The following is a 19,231-nucleotide window of genomic DNA, read 5'->3' as shown; positions in this document are numbered from 1 at the left end:
CTCCCTTCGGTCTCCCCACAGGGCAGTGATGCCTGGCATGGTGATGTTTCGGCGGCGCTGGTCAGTTGGCAGTGATGACCTGGTGCTGCCCGCCCTCTTCCTCTTTCTATTGCACTGCATCTGGTGAGTCACTGTATTGATGTTTTTGCATTATATATATTTAATTTGTAACATATCCGCGTATATTGATTCCCTCCACTTCTCTTTCAGGTTGGTGGTTCTGTCCGTGGTGCTGTTCGGCCTCCCGTACGGCTCCGACCAGTCCTGTTCTGTAACGCTGGGGGACCATGGCCGAGGGTACCTGGGCATCCTGGTCAGCTGCCTTATCTGTGAGAGCGCCATCATGTGGCTGAGCATGAGAGGCAGCATTCTGTACACACAGCCCAGGGAAGCTGTGCAGTATGTCATCTATATACGGCTAGGTGAGACACACGGGCACACTCACTGCTTCTTCTGAGGCTCTCTTTAAACAGGATTACCTCTTGAGAGGATTGGAGGATGCGGTTGTCAGGATTACTTGTGGTTCCAAGTTAAGATTTGAACACTGTTTCTATTGATTGGACAGATATTGATCATTATTCACCACTCTCTTTCCCTCTCTTTCTCTCTCAAGCTATTCTGTTGGTAGAGCTCGTATATGCTGTGGTGGGAATTGCCTGGCTTGTCCAGTATTATCAGCCATGCTCTGATGTCACTGCCAAAAACCTGGCTTTGGGTGAGAGAAAGAGGATGTAAAGGAGGATGGACGTTTCACGTTGAAAGTGGTTTTGTTATGCTTGAATGTGAATGATGTTTTAATATTCTCTGCAGGAATCGTTGCATGCAACTGGCTAGTCATTTTCAGCGTTTGCATTACCCTCACCTGCACCTTTGATCCTACGGGTCGGACTTTTGTCAAACTGAAAGCCACCCGTCGGCGTCAGCGCAACCTGACAACGTACACACTCAGGTATTAGCAAGCACTTAGTTTCTCTATTTCTTCCTCTGTCTCTTTGTTGTCTTGACACAGCATCTAGGCATGCACATCTTATCTGGTTTTCCGCAAAACAAATCAGTCTTGATAGTATTCCTTTCCCTTTTCTCTCCATTAGACACCGGCTAGAGGAAGGCCAAGCCAGCAGCTGGAGCAGGAGACTCAAGTTCTTCATGTGCTGCACGAGAGCCCAGGATACACAATCAGTGAGTCACAACACACACTTATCCGTTTCCTCTCTGCGGTTAAAGTAAAACAGAGAGGAATGACACCATAAATATGTCGGGCATAACGTCCAGCGAGCCAGTCATTAAAATAATCCCTGACAGGATGAGTCACGGCAGTGACACAAAGGAGCTCACTGCTCAGCTACTTACCGGACACATTAAGCATTTCATTTAAACTTGAATGTAAAATGATTTAGTTTCAGTCTAAATCAATTTACAAGCTGTCTGCAAAAAAACATCCTTACATCTGCAGTCATATAGTGACAGCTATTCACTAGACTGGACTGCAGAACTGAAGTCATGCAAGGAAAAAAATCCAGAAAGATTGCCATTATACCTCATAGCCAGCAGTCCAAAGCATTTCACTCTCTGACTATTGGTACAAATCGACAAACCCTCAGGTTAGCGTGCTTTGAAGCGTTAAACATATCCAGACAGTTGTACTATACTGTTGCACTTGGGGTGTGGAGAATATACATTTTTAAATTTGCTGTGAACTATCATTGACTTGAACAGAGCACAACAAGCAGAGGGTCAGGCGGTTTAGAGGTTGCATGATTAAATGAAGCAGTTGTTCAATCCTTTTTTTGTCACTGTGCTTTGCCGACATGTCTTGATATCTGCTGCTCTCTGGTCCAGGATGCGTATTCAGAAGTGGCCAGCCTTTTTGCAGAGTTCTTCAGAGACCTGGACATTGTGCCTAGCGATATTATTGCTGGCCTGGTACTTCTTCGCCAGAGGCAGAGGTCTAAGAGATCTGCTATCCTGGACCAGGTATCACTGTCTATAAACAAAACAAAAGTGATTGTCCATATTTATGTGCTTGTGTAGGCATGTGCTGTAATGACAACAACTTGTCTGTTCTGTTTTCTCTTCCTAAGGCCAACAATGACATCTTAGCCTTCTTATCTGGAATGCCTGTCACTCGTAATACTCGATACCTGGACCTTAAGAACTCGGTGAGTTTCTTTATGTGTGATGAAGGTTATGTTTGTATCACAGGAACATTGAGCAATTGAGAACGTTAGATGTTTTAGAGTTCAGGTAAACAATGACACGCTTGATCATAAAAATACAACATGCATTTAAACTCGTTCTTAAAGACTCTTTGTATCTTATTTAAATTTTTTGTAAACTATGTTACTTGCTTAAAGTCATGTAAATGAAATACAATACACAACAATACACAAACAGTGGGCTCTCCAAGTCATTATTATTAAGATAGAAGTAGATGTATCAATAATTGGAGTAACCTAAAGCCAGGGTCCCTTGGCTTTTTACCCCATGCAAAGAGGTTTTGTGTATATTTCACACCATAAAAACAAAACAGTGGTACTAAACCACAGCCATAGGTTGATTTGACGATACTGTCTTTCAAAATCTTTGTTTTTCTACAGTTGTGTGCAATGTTTTTTAATTAGTATGCGTGTGTGTGTGTGTGTGTGTGTGTGTGTGTGTGAACAGTTGTATGTAGTGATCTAAAATGACATCTGCCTATTTGAATATCTCAAGACTTCTGAATGTGTTATTGCTCTTATTCCTCACCTGTGTGTTCTGACGTGTGTGTGTGTGTGTGTGTGTGTGTGTGTGTGTGTGTGTGTGTGTGTGTGTGTGTGTGTTTGTCTGTCTGTCTCCCTCTCCCAGACCGAGATGAACATGTACAAGGATGTGTGTTATTACATGCTCTTTGCCCTGGCTGCGTACGGTTGGCCCATGTACCTAATGAGGAAGCCTGCCTGTGGGCTGTGCCGCCTCGCCAGCTCCTGCCCGTGAGCGCTGACACATACACCTGCACAGTTTTTATCTATTTGGCTTCTGTGTCTCATGAGCCTCTCCGGTGCAGATCAAATTTCACATGCGTCAACACTTGCCAAGTGGTAATCCACTGAGATAATACCACTCCAGTTAGACTCACTCACCGGCACAAGCCCATTGTCAAATTAATCACCTTCTCTTTTCCACATCGCCTACACTGGGAGACTTGATTGTGTCTCTGTCACCGTACCTGTTTACTCTTGTATTCATCTGTTTTTTGTATTCACGTCCTGCTGTTTTCTCATCTTTCCCACTCACCCCCAGCTGTACTTCCGTATCTGGCTCTCGGATGTCTCAGTCTGTGACAGTGGAGGAGGACAACTGTTGCGGCTGTAATGTCCTGGCCATACGGAGACACTTCCTGGACAGGGACCTCAAGCAGGTTCAGATTGTCTACACATCCTGCCACGATGCTGTAAGTAATCCGACAACTGGCTAACGAGCAGTCAGAGGTGTTTGGCCTTCACTTCCGAAGTTAGACAATGGATTGGTTGTGTGGATAAGTGTGAGGAACAGAGTCAGGATTTTCTTTTCATTTGTCCATGCTTTTGTTTCGATGTTAATACCTTTTGCAAAATAGACTGTTGAGGTGAATTATTGCATGTTCATTTAAAGCTGTTCTACACAAAGAGCCCTGCATACAATGTTATAATAGCAGCCAGTCTGATCATTTAGTGGCTTTATTTTGTAGTTCTGGCCATCATTTGTAAATGTTTTGATAACACTTTACTCACCAGTGTAGTTGCTGAGATATGGGGAGTTGAGTTGCCGTGTCCACATTCTCGGCAGCAAGTCAAGTGTGTTCTCAGTAGGTGTTGGACTCCGCCAAGGCTGTTTGTGACCGGCATGGACAGATCCTTAAGGTGCAGCCGAAGAGGGGACAGTGTCCAATTTGGTGGCCTCAGGATTGCATTTGCGGTCTCAACGGACGATGCAGTCCTGCAGGCTTTTGGTGCATTGTCTTAAGAGTGTTCTACTGAAAACAATTTACGCCACATTATACAATCATGGGCTGAAATGCTAACAAAATGCCCAGTAGCTATAGCTGAACAACATCCAATTTCAGCATGTCAAAGGATTATTATTGCAACCGATGTCTAACGGGGGTGCATTTCATAACTATAATGATGATGGGACATGTTGGCTGTTAGCAGGTAACATGTCCCATCATGCAAACACGATATTCTACTATGACAATACTGAAGTTTTAGGGCAAATTTCTGTTGTTTGCTAACAGACAGAATTGACAAGGAGGGACCTTCGTGCAATATAAGTCAATAGAGAGTGATGCATTGTTTTCTCCCTCGCTGTGAGCTATCTCTATTAAGTTGGTGAGTAAAAATGGCTGTTCAGACTGATTGGCATGATGTCGGCTACAAAAACAAGTCCCAAGCTGATAAAATATCAGAACAATTACCAGTAACTTTTAAAATGTAGTGGCTAAAGTTAACACTAAAAAGCAAATCGTTTAACCCCACTGTTTTGGCGTAGCTTTAAAAGTCAAAATAATTTCACTCCAGACATGCATAACTCCCATCACTTCCCCACTCATAATCCCACTGAAAACAATACAAATAGTTGTTGAAATAGTTTGCTAATTTGATATTCAATTAAGTTGTTCTATTTTTAGGTGGAATTTCCACAGCATTCACACTGGCACTTGAGCCACATGATTTCTAAAGCAGAGCACTTCTTGGGGAGGTTAGCGCTGAGTTTCCATCCAGGGACTGAATTATATGACTTATGCGTGTGGTGCCAAGGTGAGAAATATTTGATGACAAAGACTGCTCTGCTTGCTGGGATGGAAGTAGAACTAACGTATACTAAAGTATTTGTTTCCTCCTCACTTTGCCCATTGCCGGTTCCTCTCACTTTGTCACCACCGATTTCTGTCCACTCTGCATCTCACATCCAGGTTTACGAGACCCCGTTTTTTGTGGCAGTGGATCATGGGAAAAAGAAGGTTGTCATCAGTATCAGAGGAACCCTATCGCCAAAGGTGAATTTTATCTTTCAATAGTAATATATCTTCAGATCCCTTTAAACATTTGTGCACCCTGTTCCCTTCAGTAGCTCACATCACCCACACCTCCAGAGCCGGTGAAATCCTCGTAGCTTTATGCAGTGTTCTCAAACTCCCACACCCTTCACGCATAGAGAAACGTGACTGTCCACTTTTAGAACTAAATGTTTGTTTTTGTTTTTTTTGCATGAGTATTTGAGAATTCCTGTAGTGTTTTGAGACCTGACTTGAAACAACAGCTGAGGACTTAATCATCTCCTTATTACAAAGGCCATGATTCTCATCCCATTGATCTCTGATGCTTTAATACAATATAACCAATAATATTCCAATTTGCAAAGGAGATTATGAGTGGTATTTTTAATTCCTTTGCCTGATAGGTGCACTTTAATTAGTAAGGTGATCTTTTCACTTTCTCTGTCTAATTCCCCCTGTTTCAGTTCATCCACTTTTTTTAGAATCTTTTTGTCTTGCCTTGTGTGCATCAGGACGCCTTGACTGATCTGACGGGGGATTCTGAACGTTTGCCTGTGGAGGAGCAGCACGGGACCTGGCTTGGCCACAAGGTCAGTGTATTAATGTATTGTAGGAGAGGGTTTTTAAACGGTATACTCCTCTGTACAGTCTCCTATGAGATTTTCCTCATTGCGTTTCTGTTCTCCATTGCACATTATTGCAGACTCTGAAGGTCCTTTCAGTTGTTAATACTAGAACAATTGCTATGAATATTTTAATAAGAGATTAATGACGCAGACTTCCTGTCCATATTTCTGTCTCTCTTTCTTTTCACTCATAGGGGATGGTTTACTCAGCAGAATACATTAAGAAGAAACTGGAGCAGGAAATGATCTTGTCACAAGCCTTCGGAAGAGACTTGGTACACGACTCAGTATACTTTATAAATAATGGCAATCAATAATGAACATTTTCCCTAATTTTCACTCTGAACTGCAGTACTTTATTCAAGGCTACGCTAGCTGTGCAACAGTACACTAACCCTAGTCTATACAAAGCAGTCTGCAAATAGCAGTTGAGGCAGTTTGTTTAAGTGATTATCTTCACTGTGCTTACAAAAGTGTGCTGTTGTGAGTGTAATGACTCTGGCTGTCTCTCACAGAACAAGGGCACCATGCACTATGGGCTGGTGATAGTCGGCCATTCTCTGGGTGCAGGCACTGCTGCTATCCTCTCCTTCTTACTGAGACCTCAGTACCCAACACTTCACTGCTACTCTTACTCTCCACCTGGTGGCCTTTTTAGGTGAGTCCATCTATGTGTGTTTACAGGATGTACACAAGGCTGTTCAAGAGAAGATCAGTCGCTCAGTTTGACTACATCGTGCAGGAAGTCAGTAAAAGCCTGTTTGCAACTTTAATGCATAAATCCCATGTTATTAATGTGTATACATTCCACGCATGTTTAACCCAAGTTTGACCGTTTCATACCAGACCACCGTCGCAGGTTATAGCCTGGTCACCACTGTTTACTGAAGCCCTGCGTCTGCAGCTGTTGTTCAGTACACATCACTGCTAAACTTCGGCATGATAACACACCTAATATAAATATTTTTGCTCTGCAGGGTTGGGAATTTTCAGTTCACCTGAAATGGTCCCTGCTGTGTTTACACTGGAGACTAAACATGACAGTGTGAGCCAAAGTGATGTAGTTTTATGACCCGCAACTAAGGTCCCCTGGAATCACACCGGGAACGTTGCGGTTTTGTATTATGCGCCTTAATAATTTATTTATTTGATCACCTCATTTAAAATAATGTATGGATGGGAAGTCATCCCAAAATGATTTGAGGACGAAAGTCTGTAACAAGAGATGCTGCAGTGCACCTTTGATGTTCTTATTGAAGTCAAGAGAAGTTAATCTGTCAGACTTTGGTCAGAAGATACAAGACGGGTGAAATAATTTAGGAAAAAATGGAATAACACCTTACAAATTCAGGTGTTCGAATGATTTGATTATGACAATGATCTAAATCATTATGCTGTGGCTGTCAAGCCACCAGATGTTCAGAAAGCAGAATTAGTGATTATAGTTTCAGCCTCCATTCATCAAGCTAGGAGACCTTCCAGTCATCGACAGTTATAAACTATTAAAGCAAAAGTGAGATGTTTTCTTTTACCAACATCTGCTATTGTGAAACACTTTTGGACTGTGCTGTTTACACTTGTGTTGTAGACTTATTCTTTTGGCCCGATCAATCAAGAGCTATTGCTCTCTTAAAATGATATGGTTTTCTTGTGTTCAGTCTTTTTGGATGCCCATGCCCATTCAAAACGCAGCAACGCATAAACACGTTTTCCAGGCATCGATCATGTCCTTTTCCGTTCACATGCAATATCAAGTGTGGGAATGGAGTTTTCTGTTCTTTACACTTGTTTATGGTGTGACAAATGGGAAAGGAGGGTCTACTCTTTCTGTGGTTTCTTGCATCTTTTCTGTCCATCATTTCCAGTATTGTATCAGCCAGAGTATAACTGCACTCACATTTGTGGGGCTTCTTGTGTATTTGGCCACATCAAAGTTTTCCCTAAATACTTGATGTAGGATAGTTAACTGTGTGTCGTATTCCATTATTTGAATAACTTCAAACAAATGTTTGTTTGAAGTGTGAGCTAGAAATGTGTCCAGAGTGTTTCCTCTCAGGTCACACCCTTAACTCTCTCCACATGTCCTGTTCACATAATTTACCAGTTTCTTTCTTGTATTTACCCAGTGAGGATGCCATGGAGTACTCCAAAGAGTTTGTCACATCGGTGGTATTAGGAAAAGACCTGGTACCAAGGTATCTCTTCTACTCTGTCCCGTGTACTGTGGTTAACTTTACTTTGCTCCAGTACGTGGTAGTTCTATACAGATATTAGACATATCTGCTGGTCTCTCGTAGGCTCGGCCTGTCACAACTGGAGGGTTTCCGACGCCACCTTCTGGAAGTCTTGCAGAAAAGTAACAAGCCAAAGGTGACTTGATCTCATGACACTGTAGAAGACCTGCTGTACTATGTAAACATCAAAAAGAACAAAATAGGAAACTGATACAGTAGGCTATCTGGTCTTGTTAAGAACATCCTGTGCCGCCTTGCAGTAATTTGGGGGATTGCTTTATGGACTATTGACAAAAAACATATCTTTACCATACAAATACTAATGAATGATTAAATGGTCATCAGATTGACAACATATTTGCATTTTCACCCATCTAAACCAACTACATAAACCCAGTAGCATCACACTTCAAGATTTTCACTGGCTGATTTAAAATAAACTGCAGGCTTCCACACAACCTCTCACAACACTGCAGGTACGGTATCTCTGCTGTAATTAAAGCTTCATTGAGTTGACCCCTGGCTGCTGCAGAAACACATACAATGTGCAGAAGATATATTTAGATTCTGGAGTCATGTTGCATAACTAAAGCGCTTTTTTCTTTGCAACAGTGGAGGATTATTGCGGGAGGCACCAAATGCATCCCCAAATCAGAGCTTCCAGTGGAGGATGATGATCCTCAGTCTCAGCCAGCAGCGCCCCCCAGCAGTCGCCTGTGGCTCCACCCCAGTGACCTCAGCATTGCCCTTTCAGCCTCCACCCCCCTCTACCCTCCTGGCAGGATCATCCATGTGGTGCACAACCATCCTCCAGAGACATAGTGAGAAAATTGTCTGTAGATTACAGCAACTAAATCCCCCAAATGTTGTTTTTTTTTTAACCGTCACTGTTTTACCTGCGTAAGATTCCAGCAGTCATCAGTTGAGTGGTATTGCCCCTTAAAGCTTGTCTTTGTATAAAACATCCACTTTGACCACACAACTCCACCGCACAAATGGTGAAGTGGTTGTATAACTGCTGCGTGGACACAGTTAACGCAAAGCCAGTTTTAGTGTACATTGTTTCACACCTGTGACACAAAAGAACTGGCAGCTCAGTGGGAAAAGGTGTACGTTGCATACTGGGCACAGTGTGTGTTTACAGATTGTCACTTGGCGCTCCCCTACCCCTCTGTATGCACTCGCTGCTGTGCTGTCTAATATTATATTTTATTTCATAATCTTCCGATCTCTTATTCACATTTCTTCATACCTAGTTTGTTTAATGTTGTACTGTGTGGAATATATTTAAAGGGGAAATGTAAATATTTGTTCAATAATGTTTAAAGTTAATGAAATGATGATTCTGATTCTGTTAGACACCGGTATCAAACATCCTCCATCAGCTGTGCTGTTATCCAAGGCCAGAATACATTTCAGTTATCTTATGAATAACAGATGGATGTCATATCTTAAAAAAGATAAAATAGTTCTCTGTGATGTGAGATGGTAATAACTGTTGTTTAGCCGCTGGAAAATCATATCTTGTTATCTTTTATTCACTTCAAGTCAAGTTAGATAACACTGTCTAGTGCGGTCGAAGTGTTTGTGGCTTCTATAACACAATCAATCATCAGGTCACTGATATGGTCGCATTGCAAACCACCACTGGAAGCCAATTAACTCAAAGGAAGTCCATGGAGGTGCAACAATCTGATCTCTGGCCTGTAGCAGTTTACTGCTACTGGTGTGTGTGTGTGTGTGTGTGTGTGTGTGTGTGTGTGTGTGTGTGTGTGTGTGTGTGTGTGTGTGTGTGTGTGTGTGTGTGTGTGTGTGTGTGTGTGTGTGTGTGTGTGTGTGTGTGTGTGTGTGTGTGGCCATCAGACAGAAACAAGTTGCCTTTAAATATTTAACCACCTTCTGCAAGCTGGTGCAAAACCATGGGGCAGAAGTGGTTTGGCCAGTTTATCCTAACAATGACAACAAAATATCCATTATGTCTAATAATGGAAGTAAATCATTGCAATGGAGGTTAGTTTTTCTTCATCCTATTTTATAGTTTGCCATATGCAGCTTGTGAGCTTTTTGCTCAGACTTGAGAGTCTATTCTGGCTTCTAAAATGAGCTCATTTCCAAACTCTGTCACAAAATATTCCACTCAGTGGTGTCATAGCCTGGATTGTGCTTCTCCCACTAGGATAATGAGGCAGGCTGTTGCTAAATCAACACGTGTGTTCACTTTGTACTTCACCGTGATTGACAGACTCCCTTTCTTTCACTGTAGTTGTGGCCAGGAGGAGCCAACCTACTCAGCCCTGTGGGGGGACAACAAGGCCTTCGATGAGGTCATCATATCACCTGCCATGCTTAATGAGCACATGCCCCACATGGTGATGGAGGGTCTCAACAAGGTCTGTTTTATCTGAGTGCATGCAGATGGATTTGGCAGGGGGTGTTTTAAAATGGTGGTGAAATTCATTTTAAATGTTGCCCATGATTTCCAGTGCTGGATAACTGAATTGGTGGATTTATAAATTCAAATACATTCACGAATATTTTTAACGATTGTTCATAAAGGGGGATACCACTTTTTTAAAATTCTAATTTGTAAGGAAAGCTAGAGCCCTGAAACTGAGTTGTGGTTATGTTTCAGCTGAAATATAATATATTTATTAAATCCTGTTAAATTCTTCAATAATTGTTTTACAAAGTTACATATTTGACAGTGTAATAGTTAGGTTTCCAGTGATGCTCTTTTCAATGGTATGCCCCTTAAGTGTTCAGTTAAAAAATCTTTTTGAGGGTTTTGTAAGATTGATTCTTACTTTATGGTCAATGTATGCATGCGACCCTTCATTAACGTATAACTCACCTCACCTTGTTTTTTTCTTCCAGTTTCAAAGCATGGGGGCTGCTCACTCCTGGTTTTATGGTGGTCTTTATTAGCGTAATCTTCACATGCATTGAACATCTGTTGTGATAACAGGGTATTGACGTGTATGTTTGCATGGGACGGATCCACTGTGGGGAGTGCACTTTTTTGTGTTTTTTACTTGGTGTTTCATTTGTTTTTGTGGCTCAGCCTTCTGTCAGTATGTCTCTGGGTGGATGCTTATCAGTGCTGTATGTATATGTGTGTGTGTGTGTACGTCTGTTGTGCCTAGTCTGTAGTGTGATACCTCTGGTGTTTCTGCAGGTACTGGAACCATTATGTCTCGTGTCTGAGCAGGAAAACTCAGGACCGGAAGAACTGGAAGCCAATCAACCCACCAGCAATACTACTGTGGTCATAACCTCGCAAACAGAATTAAACTCTAGTCCTCTTCCCTCTGATTCCTCCCTTCCCGCCAACACCGATGGGTCTTTCACTGGCTCCCTCACAGGAACCGAGGCTGTCTCCGTCCCTCTGTCTGTCGTTGCTTCTCCCTCTGTTTCAGATACCGAGTCTGTTCTTCCTCCTCCTTCTCCTCTGTCAGACTGTACTTCTGCCTCAGAGTCGTGCTCGGTGTCTGTCCCTTCAATGTCTAACAGTCCTTCCAACTCTCACTCAGGAGCCCTCTCAGTTGGAGATGATTCATGTATTCCACCACAAACCCAATCCGATCCAGCCGATTCTCCCCTTAGCATAGATGCGATTGCTGCTCCTGTTTCTGAAATCCCATCTGATGAGTCTGACTGTGCTCGGATAGAAAATGATCCCCTCAAGATAGTAATATCGCATAGCTCTTCACAAAAACATGAAGTCTGTAGTTTACAAGCGCAGAACATTCCCTATGATACTCTTGTATAGACTTAATGACTTCCCAGTATTTGACTTGGCCTTCATTAGCTTCTTAGCGAAACACATTTAACAATCTAGTCGAATCTGTGAAAGGAATAATTCATCGTGGACCATTTTAAAACCGTCAGTGTTACTTTTAATACTGTGACTGTGGCCAGACTCATGATGTGACGTCATGCCCATGAGGTGTAACAGGAGAAACATTTTGCCTGATGTTAAAACTCAGGGTTTGCTGTTGGTTCTTGAAGAAAAGCCTTCTTAAAAGGTACTAATATTCAAAAAGTGACCATAGATGAGGTGGAGAGAGCCTGACAGGTCCTCCACTGAAAGAAGTCGCAAAAGATTGATGCAAAGCAGTTCAACTGATTTAACAGTTAAGCGAAACTGTGAAAATGTTCTCTCTTGCTGCACAAAGACTTCCTTTTGCTCTTTCCACTTACACATAAAAACTGGTGACTGGGTGCCACAAGTCCAGGCAAGTAGTCCAGATGCCTTCACAAGGCAAGTTGAGGCAAGGAATCGGTGTACATGACAACAATGTGATGAGGTAAATGTCATCACTAAGTAGCCCCTGGAATACATCACTGGTGTATGGTGCATATAACGGTACAAGAATAATCCCTTTTTAAAATGTGGAGTCAAAAATATCCTCTTACAACCCTGCATGATAAGGCCAAACCCATCTGCACTCTTTCTCTTGTTAATGAAATTCACCTTCCAGCTTTCCTTAGATCAACCCTTCATTCTTTTCCATTCCTCTCACAGCTACCGTACATTTGCTCAAGTGCTGTGGTATGAACCTGCTAACCTCGTTTCTCAAGCTAACAAGTTTTCTTTGTGTGCACAAAGTTTCCATGGTAACCTAATTTCTTCCACATTAACTGCTCTTTCTTCCTTCTTGGCTGGGTTTTTCAGTAGCTGCAGCTCTTCTCTTCTTCTCCCTTTTTGCCTTTTGAAAGCACACATTTAGCCTTTCCTCAATAATCCCTTCAAGAAATTGTCAATTACTCATAAGCAGCAGATGGAGAAACAAGGGGGGGGACAAATGATTCAATATGGAGAATTCTGCTCGTCTCCACTGCTCTGCTGCAAAATTGATGCTCAACGAATCTTAACAAATTCATAATGTTCTCTTATTACTGACTTGGTACAGTGGAGGGCTTTAATTAACAGAACTGAAAACTGGAATTATATTTTAATGTTCTCCACCGTGCATTTTATATTACCAAGTCAAAATGTGCTTTCGTAAATGATATGTCATGTGAATCTATGGCTGTAGGGGTTGCAGTACATTATTGCATAATGGCAAACTCCAAGTATGAACTTTTAAGTATAGATTTCGTCTCTGGGTACTCAATCTGCAGTCTCATGCTTTGTTTAGTCATTGTGGCTACAAGTGCAGGTGATATTTTTATATTGTTAGTGCCAAATATTTGCTGCAGTTTATCACTCACAGAAATCATGTCCTCGTGTATCATCAGACACACTCACCCATGTGACATCTGCATGTTTTGTGTGATACATAACCATCTGCATAACCCAAACATTATAAACATGTTTGTTTTAATGGCATTTTTAACTAAAAGGGCTTCTGTCCCTGTGGTTTTCAGTCTTTGTTTACATTAATTTCAATTTATGTGTTGCCATTTTATCTTCCATTGTCGCATGAATTGTATGTTGTTTTTTTGTGTTTTCATGTCCTCTCACTGCTCTACTTGTTTTCATATCATGATGTGCTTCCACCAAGTGTTTAAACTCATTAAAGTTAACCAAATACATGTAATCGTGTGTTGATGTGATTTGCTGTTAGTGTTTGTTCTCCTCACATTTTTAACTGTCATTAACACAACATCGTTAACATTTTGTGGGACAGGGTGTTTCTTGTATGTTGCCGAAGTTGCTTAAACAGTTGTCTAATGTTTTACTATCCATTTATCATATTGTAGGTCTTGCATAGTTCTTGCTCAGGCATCATGACTCCATTGTGGGTGTTTATTGTTGGTTGGAGTAGGTGATAGCTCACTATTAGACTACACTCACATTTATCCGGACTACACTGCCTTTTTTTAACACTATAATAATATATGTAATCATATCTGCAGGTGAATATAGATTTTGTGTGTGTGTGTGTGTGTGTGTGTGTGTGTGTGTGTGTGTGTGTGTGTGTGTGTGTGTGTGTGTGTGTGTGTGTGTGTGTGTGTGTGTGTGTGTGTGTTCTATTAATGGCCAGAAGATTATACATCAATCTAATAATTTCTAAACCTTCTGTTTTTTTATTATTATCCTACCTGTTGACCAAGAAGAGCAATGTGTTTTTTTAATGATTTAAAAAAAGAAGAAAAAAAAATACTAATTCGGTCAGTAATTTGAGATTCTTCTGCATCTAGTTTTTTTGGGGGGAATAGCATAGAAAAAAAAATGTTTGGTCTGCAAAGCTAAGCAAGCAAGCTAAATCGTTTGAATGTTTTGTTTTATTCCAGCAGTTCAGTAATTTCAACTTAATGCAGTTATTATTCTGTTCATGTGGACTCTCAATGCACATCCTCTCCTCTCTTGCTCTCACCATGCTTTTATCGGTCAAGTCACGTGTCTGTACACCTTTGTGTTTCTGACAGGTGCTGGAGAACTACAACAAAGGGAAAACAGCTTTGCTGTCAGCAGCCAAGATCATGGTGAGCCCCACAGAAGTGGACTTGAACCCAGAGAGCATGTTCGTGGATACATCAACAACTCAGCAGCCGACGCCTACAACCCACCACCGCAGGAACAGCAGTGTTCGGTTAGTACACCAGGCACCACTGTGGGTGTGTTGGAGCATTAAAAAATACATATATGAAACAGTTTGTTTGATCCTCTCTATGAGTTTCCCCTCTAACTTGATATATAATGCAGCCTCTTCAAAATCTCTTCCTAAACTGTATGGATAATAATCATGGGGATATGTCTGATTTTAATTCAACTTTCAAGCCAATACTAAACAATACTACTGCTACTAACTGCTACTTTATTGTTTTTCTCAAAATCATCGTTTCTGTCTGTTCCTTTTTGGTTTTAAAAAAACAAGACAAAAAACATTGTTACGGTAAGCAATGCATGCTAATACTAATTCTGTATAATGTGCTCCCTTTTCTCATGCACGCATGCACGCTGTCTGACCACAGAGCAGTTGCAACGTATGGTAGTATTCAGTTCCCACCTCGTCCCCTCTGGTTTAGCCCCTGTCCAACGTCAGTGTGAACTCCTCCTAATAATGGTTGAATTGGGATGTTTTCTCTCTTGTATTAGACACTAATACAAGAGCACTAGGATACACTCCTGGCCTCCCAGTCTCTCCTTTTCTTTCCTCTTCCTTCCATCTATGTAATGTTTTTCTGGTGTCCACCTAGTCTGCAGAATCTAGATATGATTTACATACTAACACCTTCCCGTTTTTCCTCTTCTTTAACCCTCCGTAAGTTGTTTTGACCCGTTTTTCATGTCTGTCTTGTATTTTGGATCCCCTCTCCCTTCCTCTCCCTGTCACCACTCTCCAACCCCTTCTTCTCCTCTCCTCTAGTTCGTGTGCCCAGTCTGAAATATCTCTGGATGGTTTCTCTGAGTGCCCTCCTCCTCCAGTGCCTGTAGTGCTGCGTGGAGCACGGGAGCGCCTGGCAGTGGAGCTGAGGGACCGCAAAGCACCGTTGGCTGTCATGGAGAGTCTCTCAGACGCCGAATCCCTCTATAGTCTGGATTCTCGACGCTCCTCAGCTGCGCTAAGGGGTTCGCCACTGCTGAGTAGTCTCCCGTTCCCTTTGGATGCCCCGATCCCTGAGGAGAACCCATCTCTTAGCTCTCGCACTGAACTACTGGCTGCTGACTGCCTCTGCCCGGAAACGCCAGAGCACCTGGGTGAGGTTGGGCCCTTCTTTACCCCACTGGAATCCAGATCCATGCAGCTGTCTCCTGCCACACCTCGCTACAGTGGAAACCATTCCCCGGCTCTGCTAAATCAGAACGTCAACCGAAAAATTCTTCCTGATGGGGATCACCAACAGATGCCTGGTGTCTACAGCCCAGGGAGCACTCCTATCGCTCCCCTCAGCCCACAGATTGGTTCTAGACCAATGGATAGAGATAATGAAGACTGGGAGCTGGAGACAGCAGAGAAACAGTTAAGTGCAGAGACCAGACCGGCAGCTTCTACTCCTCCACCCCAACTATCCAATGGAAACCCCAGCCAGGCAGTGCTGGAGTTCGCCCAGTACTTAGACTCTCTATTCAGACTGGACGGCAGCAGTTCACCACCTCTGGAGCTGTCTGACGGGGAGTCCGAGTCAGGCCGGGGCTCTTTTGGACAGGGAGAGTGTCTCGGAGATGGACAGCCGTTGGATGACAAACAACTTCTGGCCAGAGCAACACTGGAGCCTAACCTAGTCCCCAAGCCCCCACGCACTTTTGCTGGATCTGCTGACCCCTCTTCAGGCATCTCTTTGTCCCCTTCTTTCCCTCTCTCGTCGTCTGAGGAGCTCAACGACCTTTCCCCCGGCGAGGGCGCCCTGCCGGCCATGCACTCCCTACGAACCTCTAGCCCTTGCCACTGTCCTGAAGAGAACACACTATCATCTATGGTGTAGTGTGCTCCCGAGACTCCAATGTCCTTTGCTCTAGATTGACAGGTGCAGTCATTTAAAATGTAAAACATATCACAGTACGTGCATGCGACGGAATGCAGTCACTCATCAGAAATCCAATGACAGAACTTGACGGACCAACATACAAACTATTTCCATTCTTCAGGTGAACGCTGTTTATAGCATTTTCACACTATTGCAATGACTAAGAAAAAAAGATACCTCTCTCTGCATGCCAGGGGGCCGTACTGCTTTCGGGTGAATATAAATAACTGTAGCTTCACAATGGCATTCCAAAACAATGTCGTCTCACCCACGTAGGGACGCGTCAGCATTACATCAGTTCCCCAACTTAACAAAATCAAAGGGAGAATACTTAACTGAGCAGGGATTCAAAAACTAACACTGTAGAAGAGGTTAGCATAGGCACATCATCTGGGTTGGTGTCCTGTACAACTTCCTGCACCCTCAGCAGCTCCGGAAATCTTGTCCAGCTTTTCTTTCATTTATTTTTTCAAATCAGGAATGTGAAGATGGACATATTCATCAATCAATAGAAGTGAGAAGACATTATGAAATGTTCCTCAGGTCTACAAAGAATTGACTTTGAGAAAGAGAGTAAGTGTGTTACATTGGTGAGAATTCATGTGTCTTAAAAATGTAGTGATTGTGACAAAGTTATTACAAACGCCTATGGATGTTTTTGAGTCTTTTGGTTACTCTTTATAGTGCATGAAGGTTTTTTTTTTGTTTTTATTTTTAAAGAGAAAATGTCAAGAAACCATTTAGATTGACATTTGGATACTCTTGCACACATATTGCTCAATTTAGCCCCAAAATATTTGCCAAAAAATTGAATACATTGTATGCCAAATGTATTTATGAGATGTAGTTTTGTATATGTATATGGATATTGCTTTATTTAAACACAAGCTAAGTTCATTATTTCCTTCCCATTCTGTTGGTTCCCATGACTGTTACACAGCAACACCACGGAAAAAATGCTACCCTGACCTTAAAACACTGCCATGGCTTTCATTTGGTAGACACAACCTCTGTACCTTGGGTTTGAACCAGTGATAATAATAACCTGCTAATAGTCGTCCTAGTCTCATATCTACCGTACCGTTCTCTTTGGAGAGCTCTTAACAATGTGCCCAGGTCAGAGTAAGCATGCTTTATGCATTTCATAGTAGCATGGCTGGTATAAAAATGTCTTGTCATTGAGTCACAGTAAATGAGATCTAAACATGTTCAGAAATTATAATGTATGTAAAACTCAAACATTATAGAGGCTTATGAAACGCCTGTGTCACCAGACAGGACCAAACTGTGTATTCTAAAAATGTCCCAGGATTTCATCTCTCTTGTTCTCAAGGTGTCATCTTGGACGTCAAGATGTTTGCTTCCCTTTAATGTGGTTCATCTCAAACATCCTTGATGGACTGAATGAATGAATGGACCCAAACGTCACGTATGCCAATTTCTAAATACTGTATGTGGCATACAATCTTCCATATCACTCTGTGTGTAACGGGTGGCTCACAATTTGCATTATTTATTACCGTTAATGTTGTTATCACTTTTATTGCTATATTTGATGGTATTATTATCCTTATTGCTCTTGCAACAGATTGGTTTGATGTTAGTGGTTTTTATCTCAGTTTTTTAGGGACAGTGTGGGGAACTTTTTAGACTTACCCCAAATGTAAGGAGTTCTATATTTCAGCTTTTTTTTGTTCATGTCCGAGTTGAAACATATTTGACATCCTGCCATGGCATGGTGACAATATGCTCTTTTTACAAATGTTTCATGGCGACGAGACATGCTGCAGAGTGACAGCCTGCTCACAGTGACCTCTGGTGCAGCGCCACTGTCAAGCCTGGAGTCACCATAGTGATCTGCACAGTCTCTCTATTTGGATTAAGACTCGCTGTGATTACTCACAGCAGACAGTTCCGGCCAGTTTACAGTCTGACACTACTCAAGTCATGCTGCCAGTCCCAGTAGACTCTCACAAGATACACCAAGGTTGGGCCAGCAAATTCCTACTTTTGGTACCTTTGCTTGCAGCCGGTCATACACTAAAACACTGCTGAAAGAAAGCACTATAATACTTTCTACCATGATGTGTACAGCACCATGTTCTATGTGTAATTATGTATGCAGATGTAAAAATAAAGAAAAAGATGAATTCCAGTAGTGTCACGCAGAAAACCACTATATAACAATAAGAAGATGATGAATATATTAAAAGATATCAGTATTGACTTAATCTGAAAGTTATTTATTCAAACTATTGGCAGATTTACAAATTGGTCTATATTGAAAGAAGAATAATTCAACTATGTCTTGTCCATGTTTACCTGGTTTGCTTCCCCTCCCCTTCCTGCCCCACAATGAGAATGTATTTAATCCCCCCCCCCACTGCCCTGCCTGTAATGGAATAAACTACAAACCATGAAAATAACTAGAATTTCTGTCATATATATTTCATCATGTATTACTAATATACTGTTGTTTGCATTCGGGTGGCTACTATTTAAATGAGCCACACATTGTAGTTGATGTCTCAGGTTTTCTGGGTCAGACTGTTTACCCCACATTGTTAAGATTTAGTTTAGCCTTAGTATGTTAATAAGAGTATAATAGGAGTAAAATTGTTGAGATTCTCCTACAAAATAATGTATGTTGTAGGAAGATTTAGGCAATTCACTTGTTTAAACTACTGAATTTTGATATCAAGTACCATGTATACATGAAGGACTGTACTTTGGAGTAGATTTTGCCAAATAAACCCATCCTGATAAAAAGATTGTGCTTTAGATGTTAAGAATGTGTTTTAGGACTGCTGAGTTGTTCTGAGCTATATTTCAGCATCATGAATTGTCTGTATTTTTGATAAGAAAGAAATCTAGTGTTGAGCCTCATGAAGGTTGCATGGGTGAAATAAAACTGTGGATTGCAGGTGTCTATTTGATAACAC

General features: G+C 41.8%; 1 protein-coding gene across 3 annotated transcripts in view; it reads left to right on the top strand.

Annotated features, from left to right (window-relative positions):
• dagla (diacylglycerol lipase, alpha) overlaps positions 1–19,217 on the top strand; it is a 31,943-nt gene extending 12,726 nt beyond the window's left edge. The window contains exons 2-21 of one of the 3 annotated variants that reach the window (XM_068730145.1): positions 22–123; positions 211–422; positions 614–715; positions 811–949; positions 1,092–1,179; positions 1,840–1,974; positions 2,082–2,159; positions 2,845–2,969; positions 3,280–3,430; positions 4,931–5,014; positions 5,527–5,604; positions 5,835–5,915; positions 6,156–6,298; positions 7,767–7,835; positions 7,938–8,010; positions 8,487–8,695; positions 10,138–10,264; positions 14,250–14,413; positions 14,699–14,716; positions 15,191–19,217. In XM_068730145.1, coding sequence (XP_068586246.1) covers positions 29–123; positions 211–422; positions 614–715; positions 811–949; positions 1,092–1,179; positions 1,840–1,974; positions 2,082–2,159; positions 2,845–2,969; positions 3,280–3,430; positions 4,931–5,014; positions 5,527–5,604; positions 5,835–5,915; positions 6,156–6,298; positions 7,767–7,835; positions 7,938–8,010; positions 8,487–8,695; positions 10,138–10,264; positions 14,250–14,413; positions 14,699–14,716; positions 15,191–16,247 — 3,228 coding nt within the window. In that variant the 5' untranslated portion in view covers positions 22–28 and the 3' untranslated portion in view covers positions 16,248–19,217. Of the gene's footprint in view, positions 1–21; positions 124–210; positions 423–613; positions 716–810; positions 950–1,091; positions 1,180–1,839; positions 1,975–2,081; positions 2,160–2,844; positions 2,970–3,279; positions 3,431–4,930; positions 5,015–5,526; positions 5,605–5,834; positions 5,916–6,155; positions 6,299–7,766; positions 7,836–7,937; positions 8,011–8,486; positions 8,696–10,137; positions 10,265–11,049; positions 14,414–14,698; positions 14,717–15,190 lie in introns of those variants that run through there. The other 2 variants (XM_068730146.1, XM_068730147.1) reach the window with 2 other exon arrangements.
• Positions 19,218–19,231: the final 14 nt, after the last annotated feature.

Source organism: Cebidichthys violaceus, unplaced genomic scaffold, assembly GCF_023349555.1.
Source record: "Cebidichthys violaceus isolate CVI_PGR_0920_01 unplaced genomic scaffold, fCebVio1.0.p SCAF_5, whole genome shotgun sequence".
NCBI classification, from domain to species: Eukaryota; Metazoa; Chordata; class Actinopteri; order Perciformes; family Stichaeidae; genus Cebidichthys; species Cebidichthys violaceus.
The sequence above is the reverse complement of the archived record's forward strand: the minus strand, read 5'-3'. Positions and strand labels throughout refer to the sequence as shown.